This window comes from Ornithodoros turicata, chromosome 9 (genome assembly GCF_037126465.1).
Source record: "Ornithodoros turicata isolate Travis chromosome 9, ASM3712646v1, whole genome shotgun sequence".
In the NCBI taxonomy this organism is placed as follows: Eukaryota; Metazoa; Arthropoda; class Arachnida; order Ixodida; family Argasidae; genus Ornithodoros; species Ornithodoros turicata.
Genome location: NC_088209.1, coordinates 3,378,508 through 3,397,957, shown reverse-complemented (window position 1 = coordinate 3,397,957; position 19,450 = coordinate 3,378,508). Strand labels below are relative to the sequence as shown.

At 51.1% G+C, this 19,450-nt stretch overlaps 1 protein-coding gene across 1 annotated transcript in view; it reads left to right on the top strand.

Moving 5' to 3' along the window:
* The window catches only part of LOC135369136 (uncharacterized), a 49,014-nt gene that overhangs the window by 15,848 nt on the left and 13,716 nt on the right, over positions 1 to 19,450 (top strand). The window contains exons 4-5 of the mRNA XM_064602797.1: positions 4,431 to 4,560; positions 16,607 to 16,766. Of these exons, the coding sequence (XP_064458867.1) occupies positions 4,431 to 4,560; positions 16,607 to 16,766 (290 nt within the window). The remainder of the gene's footprint in view (positions 1 to 4,430; positions 4,561 to 16,606; positions 16,767 to 19,450) is intronic.

The window sequence follows — 19,450 nt, the reverse complement described above, 5'->3', positions numbered from 1 at the left end:
TAACTCTATTATTCATGCAAAAATGACATTTTGATATGTATATTTCTGGCAGAGATGGGCATAAATACTGCCGCTGTGAGGCATGTAGCTGTAAGACCTTTCTTAAGGCAGTAAGTCTCCATGTCCTCATTGTAAGTCGTCATGTCCTTATCGTAAGTCCCCACGTCCTCATTGTATGTCTCCATGTCCTTACTGTAATCCTCTATGTTCTTACTATGCCAGTCTGCCACTAACATCTCCATAACTAATTTGCCCTAGATTTCCCACTGTTGAGAGGAGCAGGAACCCAGAGATTCCCTCCGCAGTGACAACAGTGGACTAATTTGCCCTAGATTTTCCACTGTTGAGAGGAGCAGGAACCCAGAGATTCGCTCCGCAGTGACAACAGTGGACTAATTGCCCTAGATTTTCCACTGTTGAGAGGAGCAGGAACCCAGAGATTCCCTCCGCAGTGACAACAGTGGACTAATTGCCCTAAATTTCCCACTGTTGAGAGTAGCAGGAACCCAGAGATTCCCTCCGCAGTGACAACAGTGGACTGATTTGCCCTAGATTTTCCACTGTTGAGAGGAGCAGAAACCCAGAGATTCCCTCCGCAGTGACAACAGTGGACTAATTACCCTAAATTTCCCGTTGTTGAGAGGAGCAGGAACCCAGAGATTCCCTCCGCAGTCGCAAGAGCCCAGTAGCATAGCGGTATGGCATGCAGCTGGTAAGGCATATACAGTAAGGCATGTAGCTGTGAGACGTGTGGCAGTAAGGCATGCCGCTGTGAGGCATGTAGCTGTAAGACCTTTCTTAAGGCAGTAAGTCTCCATGTCCTCATTGTAAGTCGTCATGCCCTTATCGTAAGTCCCCACGTCCTCATTGTAAGTCTTCATGTCCTTACTGTAATCCTCTATGTCCTTACTATGCCAGTCTGCCACTAACATCTCCATAACTAATTTGCCCTAGATTTCCCACTGTTGAGAGGAGCAGGAACCCAGAGATTCCCTCCGCAGTGACAACAGTGGACTAATTGCCCTAAATTTCCCACTGTTGAGAGGAGCAGGAACCCAGAGATTCCCTCCGCAGTGACAATAGTGGACTAATTGCCCTAAATTTCCCAGTGTTGAGAGGAGCAGGAACCCAGAGATTCCCTCCGCAGTGACAACAGTGGACTAATTGCCCTAAATTTCCCACTTTTGAGAGGAGCAGGAACCCAGAGTTTCCCTCCGCAGTGACAATAGTGGACTAATTGCCCTAAATTTCCCACTGGTGAGAGGAGCAGGAACCCAGAGATTCCCTCCGCAGTGACAACAGTGCACTAATTTGCCCTAGATTTCCCACTGTTGAGAGGAGCAGGAACCCAGAGATTCCCTCCGCAGTGACAACAGTGGACTAATTGCCCTAAATTTTCCACTGTTGAGAGGAGCAGGAACCCAGAGATTCCCTCCGCAGTGACAACAGTGGACTAATTGCCCTAAATTTCCCACTGTTGAGAGGAGCAGGAATCCAGAGATTCCCTCCGCAGTGACAACAGTGGACTGATTTGCCCTAGATTTTCCACTGTTGAGAGGAGCAGGAACCCAGAGATTCCCTCCGCAGTGACAACAGTGGACTAATTGCCCTATATTTCCCACTGTTGAGAGGAGCAGGAACCCAGAGATTCCCTCCGCAGTGACAACAGTGGACTAATTTGCCCTAGATTTTCCACTGTTGAGAGGAGCAGGAACCCAGAGATTCGCTCCGCAGTGACAACAGTGGACTAATTGCCCTAGATTTTCCACTGTTGAGAGGAGCAGGAACCCAGAGATTCCCTCCGCAGTGACAACAGTGGACTAATTGCCCTAAATTTCCCACTGTCGAGAGGAGCAGGAACCCAGAGATTCCCTCCGCAGTCGCAAGAGCGCAGTAGCATAGCGGTATGGCATGCAGCTGGTAAGGCATTTACAGTTAGGCATGTAGCTGTGAGACGTGTGGCAGTAAGGCATGCCGCTGTGAGGCATGTAGCTGTAAGACCTTTCTTAAGGCAGTAAGTCTCCATGTCCTCATTGTAAGTCGTCATGTCCTTATCGTAAGTCCCCACGTCCTCATTGTAAGTCTCCATGTCCTTACTGTAATCCTCTATGTCCTTACTATGCCAGTGTGCGACTAACATCTCCATAACTAATTTGCCCTAGATTTCCCACTGTTGAGGGGAGCAGGAACCCAGAGATTCCCTCCGCAGTGACAACAGTGGACTAATTTGCCCTAGATTTCCCACTGTTGAGAGGAGCAGGAACCCAGAGATTCCCTCCGCAGTGACAACAGTGGACTAATTGCCCTAAATTTCCCACTTTTGAGAGGAGCAGGAACCCAGAGATTCCCTCCGCAGTGACAACAGTGGACTAATTTGCCCTAGATTTCCCACTGTTGAGAGGAGCAGGAACCCAGAGATTCCCTCCGCAGTGACAACAGTGGACTAATTGCCCTAAATTTCCCACTGTTGAGAGGAGCAGGAACCCAGAGATTCCCTCCGCAGTGACAACAGTGGACTAATTGCCCTAAATTTCCCACTGTTGAGAGGAGCAGGAACCCAGAGATTCCCTCTGCAGTGACAACAGTGGACTAATTTGCCCTAGATTTTCCACTGTTGAGAGGAGCAGGAACCCAGAGATTCCCTCCGCAGTCGCAAGAGCGCAGTAGCATAGCGGTATGGCATGCAGCTGGTAAGGCATATACAGTAAGGCATGTAGCTGTGAGACGTGTGGCAGTAAGGCATGCCGCTGTGAGGCATGTAGCTGTAAGACCTTTCTTAAGGCAGTAAGTCTCCATGTCCTCATTGTAAGTCGTCATGTCCTTATCGTAAGTCCCCACGTCCTCATTGTAAGTCTCCATGTCCTTACTGTTAACCTCTATGTCCTTACTATGCCAGTCTGCCACTAACATCTCCATAACTAATTTGCCCTAGATTTCCCACTGTTGAGAGGAGCAGGAACCCAGAGATTCCCTCTGCAGTGACAACAGTGGACTAATTGCCCTAGATTTCCCACTGTTGAGAGGAGCAGGAACCCAGAGATTCCCTCCGCAGTGACAACAGTGGACTAATTGCACTAAATTTCCCACTTTTGAGAGGAGCAGGAACCCAGAGATTCCCTCCGCAGTGACAATAGTGGACTAATTGCCCTAAATTTCCCACTGTTGAGAGGAGCAGGAACCCAGAGATTCCCTCCGCAGTGACAACAGTGGACTAAAATGCCCCAGATTTCCCACTGTTGAGAGGAGCAGGAACCCAGAGATTCCCTCCGCAGTGACAACAGTGGACTAATTGCCCTAAATTTCCCACTGTTGAGAGGAGCAGGAACCCAGAGATTCCCTCCGCAGTGACAACAGTGGACTAATTGCCCTCAATTTCAGCAGCAGCCAGCAGCCAGCAGCAGCCAGCAGCAAGCAGCAAGCAGCAGCAAGCAGCAGCCAGCAGCAGCAAGCAGCAGCCACCAGCAGCCAGCAAGCAGCAGCCAGCAGCAAGCAGCAGCAGCCAGCAGCCAGCAGCAGCCAGCAGTGGCCGGCAGCAGCAAGCAGCAGCAAGCAGCAGCCACCAGCATCAAGCAGCAGCCAACAGCAGCAAGCAGCCAGCAGCAGCCAGCAGCAGCAAGGAACAGCAAGCAGCAGCCAGCAGCCCCAACAGCCAGCAAGCAGCCACCAAGCAGCAAGCAGCCAGCAGCAGCAGCAGCAAGCAGTAGCAAGCAGCCAGCAGCAGGAAGCAGCCAGCAGCAGCTAGCAGCCAGCAGCCAGTCAGCAGCGAGCAGCAGCCACCAGCCAGCAGCAAGCAGCAGCCAGCAGCAGCACCACCACCACAACCACCTATGATTAGGTTGCCGCAGCATTCGCTAACCGGGGCCCTATATGAGGGGTCCCAAAAATATTTTTACAATATGCAAGTTACCTTGATAATAACTCTATTATTCATGCAAAAATGACATTTTGATATGTATATTTCTGGCAGAGATGGGCATAAATACTGCCGCTGTGAGGCACGTAGCTGTAAGACCTTTCTTAAGGCAGTAAGTCTCCATGTCCTCATTGTAAGTCTCCATGTCCTTACTGTAATCCTCTATGTCCTTACTATGCCAGTCTGCCACCAACATCTCCATAACTAATTTGCCCTAGATTTCCCACTGTTGAGAGAAGCAGGAACCCAGAGATTCCCTCCGCAGTGACAACAGTGGACTAATTGCCCTAAATTTCCCACTGTTGAGAGGAGCAGGAACCCAGAGATTCCCCCCGCAGTGACAACAGTGGACTAATTGCCCTAAATTTCCCACCTTTGAGAGGAGCAGGAACCCAGAGATTCCCTCCGCAGTGACAATAGTGGACTAATTGCCCTAAATTTCCCACTGTTGAGAGGAGCAGGAACCCAGAGATTCCCTCCGCAGTGACAACAGTGGACTAATTGCCCTCAATTTCAGCAGCAGCCAGCAGCAAGCAGCAAGCAGCAGCAAGCAGCAGCCAACACGCAGCAGCCAGCACCAGCCAGCACCAGCAAACAGCAGCAAGCAGCAGCCAGCAGCAAGCAGCAGCAGCCAGCAGCAGCCAGCAGCAAGCAGCAGCAGCCAGCAGCAGCAAGCAGTAGCAAGCAGCCAGCAGCAGGAAGCAGCCAGCAGCAGCAAGCAGCAGCAAGCAGCAGCAGCCAGCAGCCAGTCAGCAGGCAGCAGCAGCCAGCAAGCAGCAGCCAGCAAGCAGCAGCCAGCAGCAGCCACCAGCCAGCAGCAGCCACCAGCCAGCAGCAGCCAGCAGCAGCACCACCACCACAACCACCTATGATTAGGTTGCCGCAGCATTCGCTAACCCTATATGAGGGGTCCCAAAAAAGTTTTTACAATATGCAAGTTACCTTGATAATAACTCTATTATTCATGCAAAAATGACCTTTTGATATGTATATTTCTGGCAGAGGTGGGCATAAATACTGCCGCTGTGAGGCATGTAGCTGTAAGACCTTTCTTAAGGCAGTAAGTCTCCATGTCCTCATTGTAAGTCGTCATGTCCTTATCGTAAGTCCCCACGTCCTCATTGTAAGTCGTCATGTCCTTATCGTAAGTCCCCACGTCCTCATTGTAAGTCTCCATGTCCTTACTGTAATCCTCTATGTCCTTACTATGCCAGTCTGTCACTAACATCTCCATAACTAATTTGCCCTAGATTTCCCACTGTTGAGAGGAGCAGGAACCCAGAGATTCCCTCCGCAGTGACAACAGTGGACTAATTGCCCTAAATTTCCCACTGTTGAGAGGAGCAGGAACCCAGAGATTCCCTCCGCAGTCGCAAGAGCGCAGTAGCATAGCGGTATGGCATGCAGCTGGTAAGGCATTTACAGTTAGGCATGTAGCTGTGAGACGTGTGGCAGTAAGGCATGCCGCTGTGAGGCATGTAGCTGTAAGACCTTTCCTAAGGCAGTAAGTCTCCATGTCCTCATTGTAAGTCGTCATGTCCTTATCGTAAGTCCCCACGTCCTCATTGTAAGTCTCCATGTCCTTACTGTAATCCTCTATGTCCTTACTATGCCAGTGTGCGACTAACATCTCCATAACTAATTTGCCCTAAATTTCCCAGTGTTGAGAGGAGCAGGAACCCAGAGATTCCCTCCGCAGTGACAACAGTGGACTAATTGCCCTAAATTTCCCACTTTTGAGAGGAGCAGGAACCCAGAGTTTCCCTCCGCAGTGACAATAGTGGACTAATTGCCCTAAATTTCCCACTGGTGAGAGGAGCAGGAACCCAGAGATTCCCTCCGCAGTGACAACAGTGCACTAATTTGCCCTAGATTTCCCACTGTTGAGAGGAGCAGGAACCCAGAGATTCCCTCCGCAGTGACAACAGTGGACTAATTGCCCTAAATTTTCCACTGTTGAGAGGAGCAGGAACCCAGAGATTCCCTCCGCAGTGACAACAGTGGACTAATTGCCCTAAATTTCCCACTGTTGAGAGGAGCAGGAACCCAGAGATTCCCTCCGCAGTGACAACAGTGGACTGATTTGCCCTAGATTTTCCACTGTTGAGAGGAGCAGGAACCCAGAGATTCCCTCCGCAGTGACAACAGTGGACTAATTGCCCTAAATTTTCCACTGTTGAGAGGAGCAGGAACCCAGAGATTCCCTCCGCAGTCGCAAGAGCGCAGTAGCATTGCGGTATGGCATGCAGCTGGTAAGGCATATACAGTAAGGCATGTAGCTGTGAGACGTGTGGCAGTAAGGCATGCTGCTGTGAGGCATGTAGCTGTAAGACCTTTCTTAAGGCAGTAAGTCTCCATGTCCTCATTGTAAGTCGTCATGTCCTTATCGTAAGTCCCCACGTCCTCATTGTAAGTCTCCATGTCCTTACTGTAATCCTCTATGTCCTTACTATGCCAGTCTGCCACTAACATCTCCATAACTAATTTGCCCTAGATTTCCCACTGTTGAGGGGAGCAGGAACCCAGAGATTCCCTCCGCAGTGACAACAGTGGACTAATTGCCCTAAATTTCCCACTTTTGAGAGGAGCAGGAACCCAGAGATTCCCTCCGCAGTGACAATAATGGACTAATTGCCCTAGATTTCCCACTGTTGAGAGGAGCAGGAACCCAGAGATTCCCTCCGCAGTGACAACAGTGGACTAATTGCCCTAAATTTCCCACTGTTGAGAGGAGCAGGAACCCAGAGATTCCCTCCCCAGTGACAACAGTGGACTAATTGCCCTAAATTTTCCACTGTTGAGAGGAGCAGGAACCCAGAGATTCCCTCCGCAGTGACAACAGTGGACTAATTTGCCCTAGATTTTCCACTGTTGAGAGGAGCAGGAACCCAGAGATTCCCTCCGCAGTGACAACAGTGGACTAATTGCCCTAAATTTCCCGTTGTTGAGAGGAGCAGGAACCCAGAGATTCCCTCCGCAGTCGCAAGAGCGCAGTAGCATAGCGGTATGGCATGCAGCTGGTAAGGCATATACAGTAAGGCATGTAGCTGTGAGACGTGTGGCAGTAAGGCATGCCGCTGTGAGGCATGTAGCTGTAAGACCTTTCTTAAGGCAGTAAGTCTCCATGTCCTCATTGTAAGTCGTCATGTCCTTATCGTAAGTCCCCACGTCCTCATTGTAAGTCTCCATGTCCTTACTGTAATCCTCTATGTCCTTACTATGCCAGTCTGCCACTAACATCTCCATAACTAATTTGCCCTAGATTTCCCACTGTTGAGAGGAGCAGGAACCCAGAGATTCCCTCCGCAGTGACAACAGTGGACTAATTGCCCTAAATTTCCCACTGTTGAGAGGAGCAGGAACCCAGAGATTCCCTCCGCAGTGACAACAGTGGACTAATTGCCCTAAATTTCCCACTTTTGAGAGGAGCAGGAACCCAGAGATTCCCTCCGCAGTGACAATAGTGGACTAATTGCCCTAAATTTCCCACTGTTGAGAGGAGCAGGAACCCAGAGATTCCCTCCGCAGTGAAAACAGTGGACTAATTGCCCTAAATTTCCCACTTTTGAGAGGAGCAGGAACCCAGAGATTCCCTCCGCAGTGACAACAGTGGACTAATTTGCCCTAGATTTCCCACTGTTGAGAGGAGCAGGAACCCAGAGATTCCCTCCGCAGTGACAACAGTGGACTAATTGCCCTAAATTTTCCACTGTTGAGAGGAGCAGGAACCCAGAGATTCCCTCCGCAGTCGCAAGAGCGCAGTAGCATAGCGGTATGGCATGCAGCTGGTAAGGCATATACAGTAAGGCATGTAGCTGTGAGACGTGTGGCAGTAAGGCATGCCGCTGTGAGGCATGTAGCTGTAAGACCTTTCTTAAGGCAGTAATTCTCCATGTCCTCATTGTAAGTCGTCATATCCTTATCGTAAGTCCCCACGTCCTCATTGTAAGTCTCCATGTCCTTACTGTAATCCTCTATGTCCTTACTATGCCAGTCTGCCACTAACATCTCCATAACTAATTTGCCCTAGATTTCCCACTGTTGAGAGGAGCAGGAACCCAGAGATTCCCTCCGCAGTGACAAAAGCGGACTAATTGCCCTAAATTTCCCACTGTTGAGAGGAGCAGGAACCCAGAGATTCCCTCCGCAGTGACAACAGTGGACTAATTGCCCTAAATTTCCCACTTTTGAGAGGAGCAGGAACCCAGAGATTCCCTCCGCAGTGACAATAGTGGACTAATTGCTCTAAATTCCCCACTGTTGAGAGGAGCAGGAACCCAGAGATTCCCTCCGCAGTGACAACAGTGGACTAATTTGCCCTAGATTTCCCACTGTTGAGAGGAGCAGGAACCCAGAGATTCCCTCCGCAGTGACAACAGTGGACTAATTGCCCTAAATTTCCCACTGTTGGGAGGAGCAGGAACCCAGAGATTCCCTCCGCAGTGACAACAGTGGACTAATTGCCCTAAATTTCCCACTTTTGAGAGGAGCAGGAACCCAGAGATTCCCTCCGCAGTGACAATAGTGGACTAATTGCCCTAAATTTCCCACTGTTGAGAGGAGCAGGAACCCAGAGATTCCCTCCGCAGTGACAACAGTGGACTAATTGCCCTAAATTTCCCACTGGTGAGAGGAGCAGGAACCCAGAGATTCCCTCCGCAGTGACAACAGTGGACTAATTGCCCTAAATGTTCCACTGTTGAGAGGAGCAGGAACCCAGAGATTCCCTCCGCAGTGACAACAGTGGACTAACTGCCCTAAATTTCCCACTGGTGAGAGGAGCAGGAACCCAGAGATTCCCTCCGCAGTGACAACAGTGGACTAATTGCCCTCAATTTCAGCAGCACCCAGCAGCCAGCAGCAGCCAGAAGCAAGCAGCAGCAAGCAGCAGCCAGCAGCAGCAAGCAGCAGCAAGCAGCAGCAAGCAGCAGCCAGCAAGCAGCAGCAAGCAGCAGCCAGCAGCAGCCAGCAAGCAGCAGGTAACAGCAGCAAGAAAGCAGCCAGCAGCCTGCAGCAGCAAGCAGCCAGCAGCAGCAAGCAGCCAGCAGCAGCGAGCAGCCAGCAGCAGCAAGCTGCCAGCACCCAGCAGCAAGCAGCAGCAAGCAGCAGCCAGCAGCAGCAAGCACCAGCAAGCAGCAGCAAGCACTAGCCAGCAGCAGCCAGCAAGCAGCAGCAAGCAGCAGCCAGCAGCAGCCAGCAGCAGCCAGCAGTAGCCAGCAGCAGCAAGCAGCAGCCAGCAGCAGCAAGCACCAGCAAGCAGCAGCAAGCACTAGCCAGCAGCAGCCAGCAAGCAGCAGCAAGCAGCAGCCAGCAGCAGCCAGCAGCATCAAGCAGCAGCCAACAGCAGCAAGCAGCCAGCAGCAGCCAGCAGCAGCAAGGAGCAGCAAGCAGCAGCCAGCAAGCAGCAAGCAGCCTGCAGCAGCAAGCAGCAGCAGCCAGCAGCCAGTCAGAAGCAGACAGCAAGCAGCAGCCAGCAGCAGCCACCAGCCAGCAGCAGCCACCAGCCAGCAGCAAGCAGCAGCCAGCAGCACCACCACCACCACAACCACCTATGATTAGGTTGCCGCAGCATTCGCTAACCGGGGCCCTATATGAGGGGCCCAAAAATGTTTTTACAATATGCAAGTTACCTTGATAATAACTCTATTATTCATGCAAAAATGACATTTTGATATGTATATTTCTGGCAGAGATGGGCATAAATACTGCCGCTGTGAGGCATGTAGCTGTAAGACCTTTCTTAAGGCAGTAAGTCTCCATGTCCTCATTGTAAGTCGTCATGTCCTTATCGTAAGTCCCCACGTCCTCATTGTATGTCTCCATGTCCTTACTGTAATCCTCTATGTTCTTACTATGCCAGTCTGCCACTAACATCTCCATAACTAATTTGCCCTAGATTTCCCACTGTTGAGAGGAGCAGGAACCCAGAGATTCTCTCCGCAGTGACAACAGTGGACTAATTGCTCTAAATTTCCCACTTTTGAGAGGAGTAGGAACCCAGAGATTCCCTCCGCAGTGACAATAGTGGACTAATTGCTCTAAATTTCCCACTGTTCAGAGGAGCAGGAACCCAGAGATTCCCTCCGCAGTGACAACAGTGGACTAATTTGCCCTAGATTTCCCACTGTTGAGAGGAGCAGGAACCCAGAGATTCCCTCCGCAGTGACAACAGTGGACTAATTGCCCTAAATTTCCCACTGTTGGGAGGAGCAGGAACCCAGAGATTCCCTCCGCAGTGACAACAGTGGACTAATTGCCCTAAATTTCCCACTTTTGAGAGGAGCAGGAACCCAGAGATTCCCTCCGCAGTGACAATAGTGGACTAATTGCCCTAAATTTCCCACTGTTGAGAGGAGCAGGAACCCAGAGATTCCCTCCGCAGTGACAACAGTGGACTAATTGCCCTAAATTTCCCACTGGTGAGAGGAGCAGGAACCCAGAGATTCCCTCCGCAGTGACAACAGTGGACTAATTGCCCTAAATGTTCCACTGTTGAGAGGAGCAGGAACCCAGAGATTCCCTCCGCAGTGACAACAGTGGACTAACTGCCCTAAATTTCCCACTGGTGAGAGGAGCAGGAACCCAGAGATTCCCTCCGCAGTGACAACAGTGGACTAATTGCCCTCAATTTCAGCAGCAGCCAGCAGCCAGCAGCAGCCAGAAGCAAGCAGCAGCAAGCAGCAGCCAGCAGCAGCAAGCAGCAGCCAGCAGCAGCCAGCAGCAGCAAGCAGCAGCAAGCAGCAGCAAGCAGCAGCCAGCAAGCAGCAGCAAGCAGCAGCCAGCAGCAGCCAGCAAGCAGCAGGTAACAGCAGCAAGAAAGCAGCCAGCAGCCTGCAGCAGCAAGCAGCCAGCAGCAGCAAGCAGCCAGCAGCAGCGAGCAGCCAGCAGCAGCAAGCAGCCAGCACCCAGCAGCAAGCAGCAGCAAGCAGCAGCCAGCACCAGCAAGCACCAGCAAGCAGCAGCAAGCACTAGCCAGCAGCAGCCAGCAAGCAGCAGCAAGCAGCAGCCAGCAGCAGCCAGCAGCAGCCAGCAGTAGCCAGCAGCCAGCAAGCAGCAGCAAGCAGCAGCCAGCAAGCAGCAGCAAGCAGCAGCCAGCAGCAGCCAGCAGCAGCCAGCAGCATCAAGCAGCAGCCAACAGCAGCAAGCAGCCAGCAGCAGCCAGCAGCAGCAAGGAGCAGCAAGCAGCAGCCAGCAAGCAGCAAGCAGCCTGCAGCAGCAAGCAGCAGCAGCCAGCAGCCAGTCAGAAGCAGACAGCAAGCAGCAGCCAGCAGCAGCCACCAGCCAGCAGCAGCCACCAGCCAGCAGCCAGCAGCAGCCACCAGCCAGCAGCAGCCACCAGCCAGCAGCAAGCAGCAGCCAGCAGCAGCACCACCACCACAACCACCTATGATTAGGTTGCCGCAGCATTCGCTAACCGGGGCCCTATATGAGGGGCCCAAAAATGTTTTTACAATATGCGAGTTACCTTGATAATAACTCTATTATTCATGCAAAAATGACATTTTGATATGTATATTTCTGGCAGAGATGGGCATAAATACTGCCGCTGTGAGGCATGTAGCTGTAAGACCTTTCTTAAGGCAGTAAGTCTCCATGTCCTCATTGTAAGTCGTCATGTCCTTATCGTAAGTCCCCACGTCCTCATTGTATGTCTCCATGTCCTTACTGTAATCCTCTATGTTCTTACTATGCCAGTCTGCCACTAACATCTCCATAACTAATTTGCCCTAGATTTCCCACTGTTGAGAGGAGCAGGAACCCAGAGATTCTCTCCGCAGTGACAACAGTGGACTAATTGCCCTAAATTTCCCAGTGTTGAGAGGAGCAGGAACCCAGAGATTCCCTCCGCAGTGAAAACAGTGGACTAATTGCCCTAAATTTCCCACTTTTGAGAGGAGTAGGAACCCAGAGATTCCCTCCGCAGTGACAATAGTGGACTAATTGCCCTAAATTTCCCACTGTTGAGAGGAGCAGGAACCCAGAGATTCCCTCCGCAGTGACAACAGTGGACTAATTTGCCCTAGATTTCCCACTGTTGAGAGGAGCAGGAACCCAGAGATTCCCTCCGCAGTGACAACAGTGGACTAATTGCCCTAAATTTTCCACTGTTGAGAGGAGCAGGAACCCAGAGATTCCCTCCGCAGTCGCAAGAGCGCAGTAGCATAGCGGTATGGCATGCAGCTGGTAAGGCATATACAGTAAGGCATGTAGCTGTGAGACGTGTGGCAGTAAGGCATGCCGCTGTGAGGCATGTAGCTGTAAGACCTTTCTTAAGGCAGTAAGTCTCCATGTCCTCATTGTAAGTCGTCATGTCCTTATCGTAAGTCCCCACGTCCTCATTGTAAGTCTCCATGTCCTTACTGTAATCCTCTATGTCCTTACTATGCCAGTCTGCCACTAACATCTCCATAACTAATTTGCCCTAGATTTCCCACTGTTGAGAGGAGCAGGAACCCAGAGATTCCCTCCGCAGTGACAACAGTGGACTAATTGCCCTAAATTTCCCACTTTTGAGAGGAGCAGGAAGCCAGAGATTCCCTCCGCAGTGACAATAGTGGACTAATTGCTCTAAATTTCCCACTGTTGAGAGGAGCAGGAACCCAGAGATTCCCTCCGCAGTGACAACAGTGGACTAATTTGCCCTAGATTTCCCACTGTTGAGAGGAGCAGGAACCCAGAGATTCCCTCCGCAGTGACAACAGTGGACTAATTGCCCTAAATTTCCCACTGTTGAGAGGAGCAGGAACCCAGAGATTCCCTCCGCAGTGACAACAGTGGACTAATTTGCCCTAGATTTTCCACTGTTGAGAGGAGCAGGAACCCAGAGATTCGCTCCGCAGTGACAACAGTGGACTAATTGCCCTAGATTTTCCACTGTTGAGAGGAGCAGGAACCCAGAGATTCCCTCCGCAGTGACAACAGTGGACTAATTGCCCTAAATTTCCCACTGTTGAGAGGAGCAGGAACCCAGAGATTCCCTCCGCAGTGACAACAGTGGACTGATTTGCCCTAGATTTTCCACTGTTGAGAGGACAGGAACCCAGAGATTCCCTCCGCAGTGACAACAGTGGACTAATTACCCTAAATTTCCCGTTGTTGAGAGGAGCAGGAACCCAGAGATTCCCTCCGCAGTCGCAAGAGCGCAGTAGCATAGCGGTATGGCATGCAGCTGGTAAGGCATATACGGTAAGGCATGTAGCTGTGAGACGTGTGGCAGTAAGGCATGCCGCTGTGAGGCATGTAGCTGTAAGACCTTTCTTAAGGCAGTAAGTCTCCATGTCCTCATTGTAAGTCGTCATGCCCTTATCGTAAGTCCCCACGTCCTCATTGTAAGTCTTCATGTCCTTACTGTAATCCTCTATGTCCTTACTATGCCAGTCTGCCACTAACATCTCCATAACTAATTTGCCCTAGATTTCCCACTGTTGAGAGGAGCAGGAACCCAGAGATTCCCTCCGCAGTGACAACAGTGGACTAATTGCCCTAAATTTCCCACTGTTGAGAGGAGCAGGAACCCAGAGATTCCCTCCGCAGTGACAACAGCGGACTAATTGCACTAAATTTCCCACTTTTGAGAGGAGCAGGAACCCAGAGATTCCCTCCGCAGTGACAATAGTGGACTAATTGCCCTAAATTTCCCAGTGTTGAGAGGAGCAGGAACCCAGAGATTCCCTCCGCAGTGACAACAGTGGACTAATTGCCCTAAATTTCCCACTTTTGAGAGGAGCAGGAACCCAGAGTTTCCCTCCGCAGTGACAATAGTGGACTAATTGCCCTAAATTTCCCACTGGTGAGAGGAGCAGGAATCCAGAGATTCCCTCCGCAGTGACAACAGTGGACTGATTTGCCCTAGATTTTCCACTGTTGAGAGGAGCAGGAACCCAGAGATTCCCTCCGCAGTGACAACAGTGGACTAATTGCCCTATATTTCCCACTGTTGAGAGGAGCAGGAACCCAGAGATTCCCTCCGCAGTGACAACAGTGGACTAATTTGCCCTAGATTTTCCACTGTTGAGAGGAGCAGGAACCCAGAGATTCGCTCCGCAGTGACAACAGTGGACTAATTGCCCTAGATTTTCCACTGTTGAGAGGAGCAGGAACCCAGAGATTCCCTCCGCAGTGACAACAGTGGACTAATTGCCCTAAATTTCCCACTGTTGAGAGGAGCAGGAACCCAGAGATTCCCTCCGCAGTCGCAAGAGCGCAGTAGCATAGCGGTATGGCATGCAGCTGGTAAGGCATTTACAGTTAGGCATGCAGCTGTGAGACGTGTGGCAGTAAGGCATGCCGCTGTGAGGCATGTAGCTGTAAGACCTTTCTTAAGGCAGTAAGTCTCCATGTCCTCATTGTAAGTCGTCATGTCCTTATCGTAAGTCCCCACGTCCTCATTGTAAGTCTCCATGTCCTTACTGTAATCCTCTATGTCCTTACTATGCCAGTGTGCGACTAACATCTCCATAACTAATTTGCCCTAGATTTCCCACTGTTGAGGGGAGCAGGAACCCAGAGATTCCCTCCGCAGTGACAACAGTGGACTAATTTGCCCTAGATTTCCCACTGTTGAGAGGAGCAGGAACCCAGAGATTCCCTCCGCAGTGACAACAGTGGACTAATTGCCCTAAATTTCCCACTTTTGAGAGGAGCAGGAACCCAGAGATTCCCTTCGCAGTGACAATAGTGGACTAATTGCCCTAAATTTCCCACTTTTGAGAGGAGCAGGAACCCAGAGATTCCCTCCGCAGTGACAACAGTGGACTAATTTGCCCTAGATTTCCCACTGTTGAGAGGAGCAGGAACCCAGAGATTCCCTCCGCAGTGACAACAGTGGACTAATTGCCCTAAATTTCCCACTGTTGAGAGGAGCAGGAACCCAGAGATTCCCTCTGCAGTGACAACAGTGGACTAATTTGCCCTAGATTTTCCACTGTTGAGAGGAGCAGGAACCCAGAGATTCCCTCCGCAGTCGCAAGAGCGCAGTAGCATAGCGGTATGGCATGCAGCTGGTAAGGCATATACAGTAAGGCATGTAGCTGTGAGACGTGTGGCAGTAAGGCATGCCGCTGTGAGGCATGTAGCTGTAAGACCTTTCTTAAGGCAGTAAGTCTCCATGTCCTCATTGTAAGTCGTCATGTCCTTATCGTAAGTCCCCACGTCCTCATTGTAAGTCCCCATGTCCTTACTGTTAACCTCTATGTCCTTACTATGCCAGTCTGCCACTAACATCTCCATAACTAATTTGCCCTAGATTTCCCACTGTTGAGAGGAGCAGGAACCCAGAGATTCCCTCTGCAGTGACAACAGTGGACTAATTGCCCTAGATTTCCCACTGTTGAGAGGAGCAGGAACCCAGAGATTCCCTCCGCAGTGACAACAGTGGACTAATTGCACTAAATTTCCCACTTTTGAGAGGAGCAGGAACCCAGAGATTCCCTCCGCAGTGACAATAGTGGACTAATTGCCCTAAATTTCCCACTGTTGAGAGGAGCAGGAACCCAGAGATTCCCTCCGCAGTGACAACAGTGGACTAATTGCCCTAAATTTCCCACTGTTGAGAGGAGCAGGAACCCAGAGATTCCCTCCGCAGTGACAACAGTGGACTAATTGCCCTCAATTTCAGCAGCAGCCAGCAGCCAGCAGCAGCCAGCAGCAAGCAGCAAGCAGCAGCAAGCAGCAGCCAGCAGCAGCAAACAGCAGCAAGCAGCAGCCAGCAAGCAGCAGCCAGCAGCAAGCAGCAGCAGCCAGCAGCCAGCAGCAGCCAGCAGTGGCCGGCAGCAGCAAGCAGCAGCAAGCAGCAGCCACCAGCATCAAGCAGCAGCCAACAGCAGCAAGCAGCCAGCAGCAGCCAGCAGCAGCAAGGAACAGCAAGCAGCAGCCAGCAGCCCCAACAGCCAGCAAGCAGCCAGCAAGCAGCAAGCAGCCAGCAGCAGCCAGCAGCAGCAGCAGCAAGCAGTAGCAAGCAGCCAGCAGCAGGAAGCAGCCAGCAGCAGCAAGCAGCCAGCAGCCAGCAGCCAGCAGCCAGTCAGCAGCGAGCAGCAGCCACCAGCCAGCAGCAAGCAGCAGCCAGCAGCAGCACCACCACCACAACCACCTATGATTAGGTTGCCGCAGCATTCGCTAACCGGGGCCCTATATGAGGGGTCCCAAAAATATTTTTACAATATGCAAGTTACCTTGATAATAACTCTATTATTCATGCAAAAATGACATTTTGAGATGTATAATTCTGGCAGAGATGGGCATAAATACTGCCGCTGTGAGGCACGTAGCTGTAAGACCTTTCTTAAGGCAGTAAGTCTCCATGTCCTCATTGTAAGTCTCCATGTCCTTACTGTAATCCTCTATGTCCTTACTATGCCAGTCTGCCACCAACATCTCCATAACTAATTTGCCCTAGATTTCCCACTGTTGAGAGAAGCAGGAACCCAGAGATTCCCTCCGCAGTGACAACAGTGGACTAATTGCCCTAAATTTCCCACTGTTGAGAGGAGCAGGAACCCAGAGATTCCCCCCGCAGTGACAACAGTGGACTAATTGCCCTAAATTTCCCACCTTTGAGAGGAGCAGGAACCCAGAGATTCCCTTCGCAGTGACAATAGTGGACTAATTGCCCTAAATTTCCCACTGTTGAGAGGAGCAGGAACCCAGAGATTCCCTCCGCAGTGACAACAGTGGACTAATTGCCCTCAATTTCAGCAGCAGCCAGCAGCAAGCAGCAAGCAGCAGCAAGCAGCAAGCAGCAGCAAGCAGCAGCCAGCACGCAGCAGCCAGCACCAGCCAGCACCAGCAAACAGCAGCAAGCAGCAGCCAGCAGCAGCCAGCAGCAGCCAGCAGCAGCCAGCAGCAGCCAGCAGCAGCAAGCAGCAGCCAGCAGCCAGCAGCAGCCAGCAAGCAGCAGCCAGCAGCAAGCAGCAGCAGCCAGCAGCAGCCAGCAGCAAGCAGCAGCAGCCAGCAGCAGCAAGCAGTAGCAAGCAGCCAGCAGCAGGAAGCAGCCAGAAGCAGCCAGCAGCAGCAAGCAGCAGCAGCCAGCAGCCAGTCAGCAGGCAGCAGCAGCCAGCAAGCAGCAGCCAGCAAGCAGCAGCCAGCAGCAGCCACCAGCCAGCAGCAGCCAGCAGCAGCACCACCACCACAACCACCTATGATTAGGTTGCCGCAGCATTCGCTAACCCTATATGAGGGGTCCCAAAAAAGTTTTTACAATATGCAAGTTACCTTGATAATAACTCTATTATTCATGCAAAAATGACATTTTGATATGTATATTTCTGGCAGAGGTGGGCATAAATACTGCCGCTGTGAGGCATGTAGCTGTAAGACCTTTCTTAAGGCAGTAAGTCTCCATGTCCTCATTGTAAGTCGTCATGTCCTTATCGTAAGTCCCCACGTCCTCATTGTAAGTCGTCATGTCCTTATCGTAAGTCCCCACGTCCTCATTGTAAGTCTCCATGTCCTTACTGTAATCCTCTATGTCCTTACTATGCCAGTCTGTCACTAACATCTCCATAACTAATTTGCCCTAGATTTCCCACTGTTGAGAGGAGCAGGAACCCAGAGATTCCCTCCGCAGTGACAACAGTGGACTAATTGCCCTAAATTTCCCACTGTTGAGAGGAGCAGGAACCCAGAGATTCCCTCCGCAGTGACAACAGTGGACTAATTGCCCTAAATTTCCCGTTGTTGAGAGGAGCAGGAACCCAGAGATTCCCTCCGCAGTCGCAAGAGCGCAGTAGCATAGCGGTATGGCATGCAGCTGGTAAGGCATTTACAGTTAGGCATGTAGCTGTGAGACGTGTGGCAGTAAGGCATGCCGCTGTGAGGCATGTAGCTGTAAGACCTTTCCTAAGGCAGTAAGTCTCCATGTCCTCATTGTAAGTCGTCATGTCCTTATCGTAAGTCCCCACGTCCTCATTGTAAGTCTCCATGTCCTTACTGTAATCCTCTATGTCCTTACTATGCCAGTGTGCGACTAACATCTCCATAACTAATTTGCCCTAAATTTCCCAGTGTTGAGAGGAGCAGGAATCCAGAGATTCCCTCCGCAGTGACAACAGTGGACTAATTGCCCTAAATTTCCCACTTTTGAGAGGAGCAGGAACCCAGAATTTCCCTCCGCAGTGACAATAGTGGACTAATTGCCCTAAATTTCCCACTGGTGAGAGGAGCAGGAACCCAGAGATTCCCTCCGCAGTGACAACAGTGCACTAATTTGCCCTAGATTTCCCACTGTTGAGAGGAGCAGGAACCCAGAGATTCCCTCCGCAGTGACAACAGTGGACTAATTGCCCTAAATTTTCCACTGTTGAGAGGAGCAGGAACCCAGAGATTCCCTCCGCAGTGACAACAGTGGACTAATTGCCCTAAATTTCCCACTGTTGAGAGGAGCAGGAACCCAGAGATTCCCTCCGCAGTGACAACAGTGGACTGATTTGCCCTAGATTTTCCACTGTTGAGAGGAGCAGGAACCCAGAGATTCCCTCCGCAGGGACAACAGTGGACTAATTGCCCTAAATTTCCCGTTGCTGAGAGGAGCAGGAACCCAGAGATTCCCTCCGCAGTCTCAAGAGCGCAGTAGCATAGCGGTATGGCATGCAGCTGGTAAGGCATATACAGTAAGGCATGTAGCTGTGAGACGTGTGGCAGTAAGGCATGCCGCTGTGAGGCATGTAGCTGTAAGACCTTTCTTAAGGCAGTAAGTCTCCATGTCCTCATTGTAAGTCGTCATGTCCTTATCGTAAGTCCCCACGTCCTCATTGTAAGTCGTCATGTCCTTATCGTAAGTCCCCACGTCCTCATTGTAAGTCTCCATGTCCTTACTGTAATCCTCTATGTCCTTACTATGCCAGTCTGTCACTAACATCTCCAAAACTAATTTGCCCTAGATTTCCCACTGTTGAGAGGAGCAGGAACCCAGAGATTCCCTCCGCAGTCGCAAGAGCGCAGTAGCATAGCGGTATGGCATGCAGCTGGTAAGGCATTTACAGTTAGGCATGTAGCTGTGAGACGTGTGGCAGTAAGGCATGCCGCTGTGAGGCATGTAGCTGTAAGACCTTTCTTAAGGCAGTAAGTCTCCATGTCCTCATTGTAAGTCGTCATGTCCTTATCGTAAGTCCCCACGTCCTCATTGTAAGTCTCCATGTCCTTACTGTAATCCTCTATGTCCTTACTATGCCAGTGTGCGACTAACATCTCCATAACTAATTTGCCCTAAATTTCCCAGTGTTGAGAGGAGCAGGAACCCAGAGATTCCCTCCGCAGTGACAACAGTGGACTAATTGCCCTAAATTTCCCACTTTTGAGAGGAGCAGGAACCCAGAGTTTCCCTCCGCAGTGACAATAGTGGACTAATTGCCCTAAATTTCCCACTGGTGAGAGGAGCAGGAACCCAGAGATTCCCTCCGCAGTGACAACAGTGCACTAATTTGCCCTAGATTTCCCACTGTTGAGAGGAGCAGGAACCCAGAGATTCCCTCCGCAGTGACAACAGTGGACTAATTGCCCTAAATTTTCCACTGTTGAGAGGAGCAGGGACCCAGAGATTCC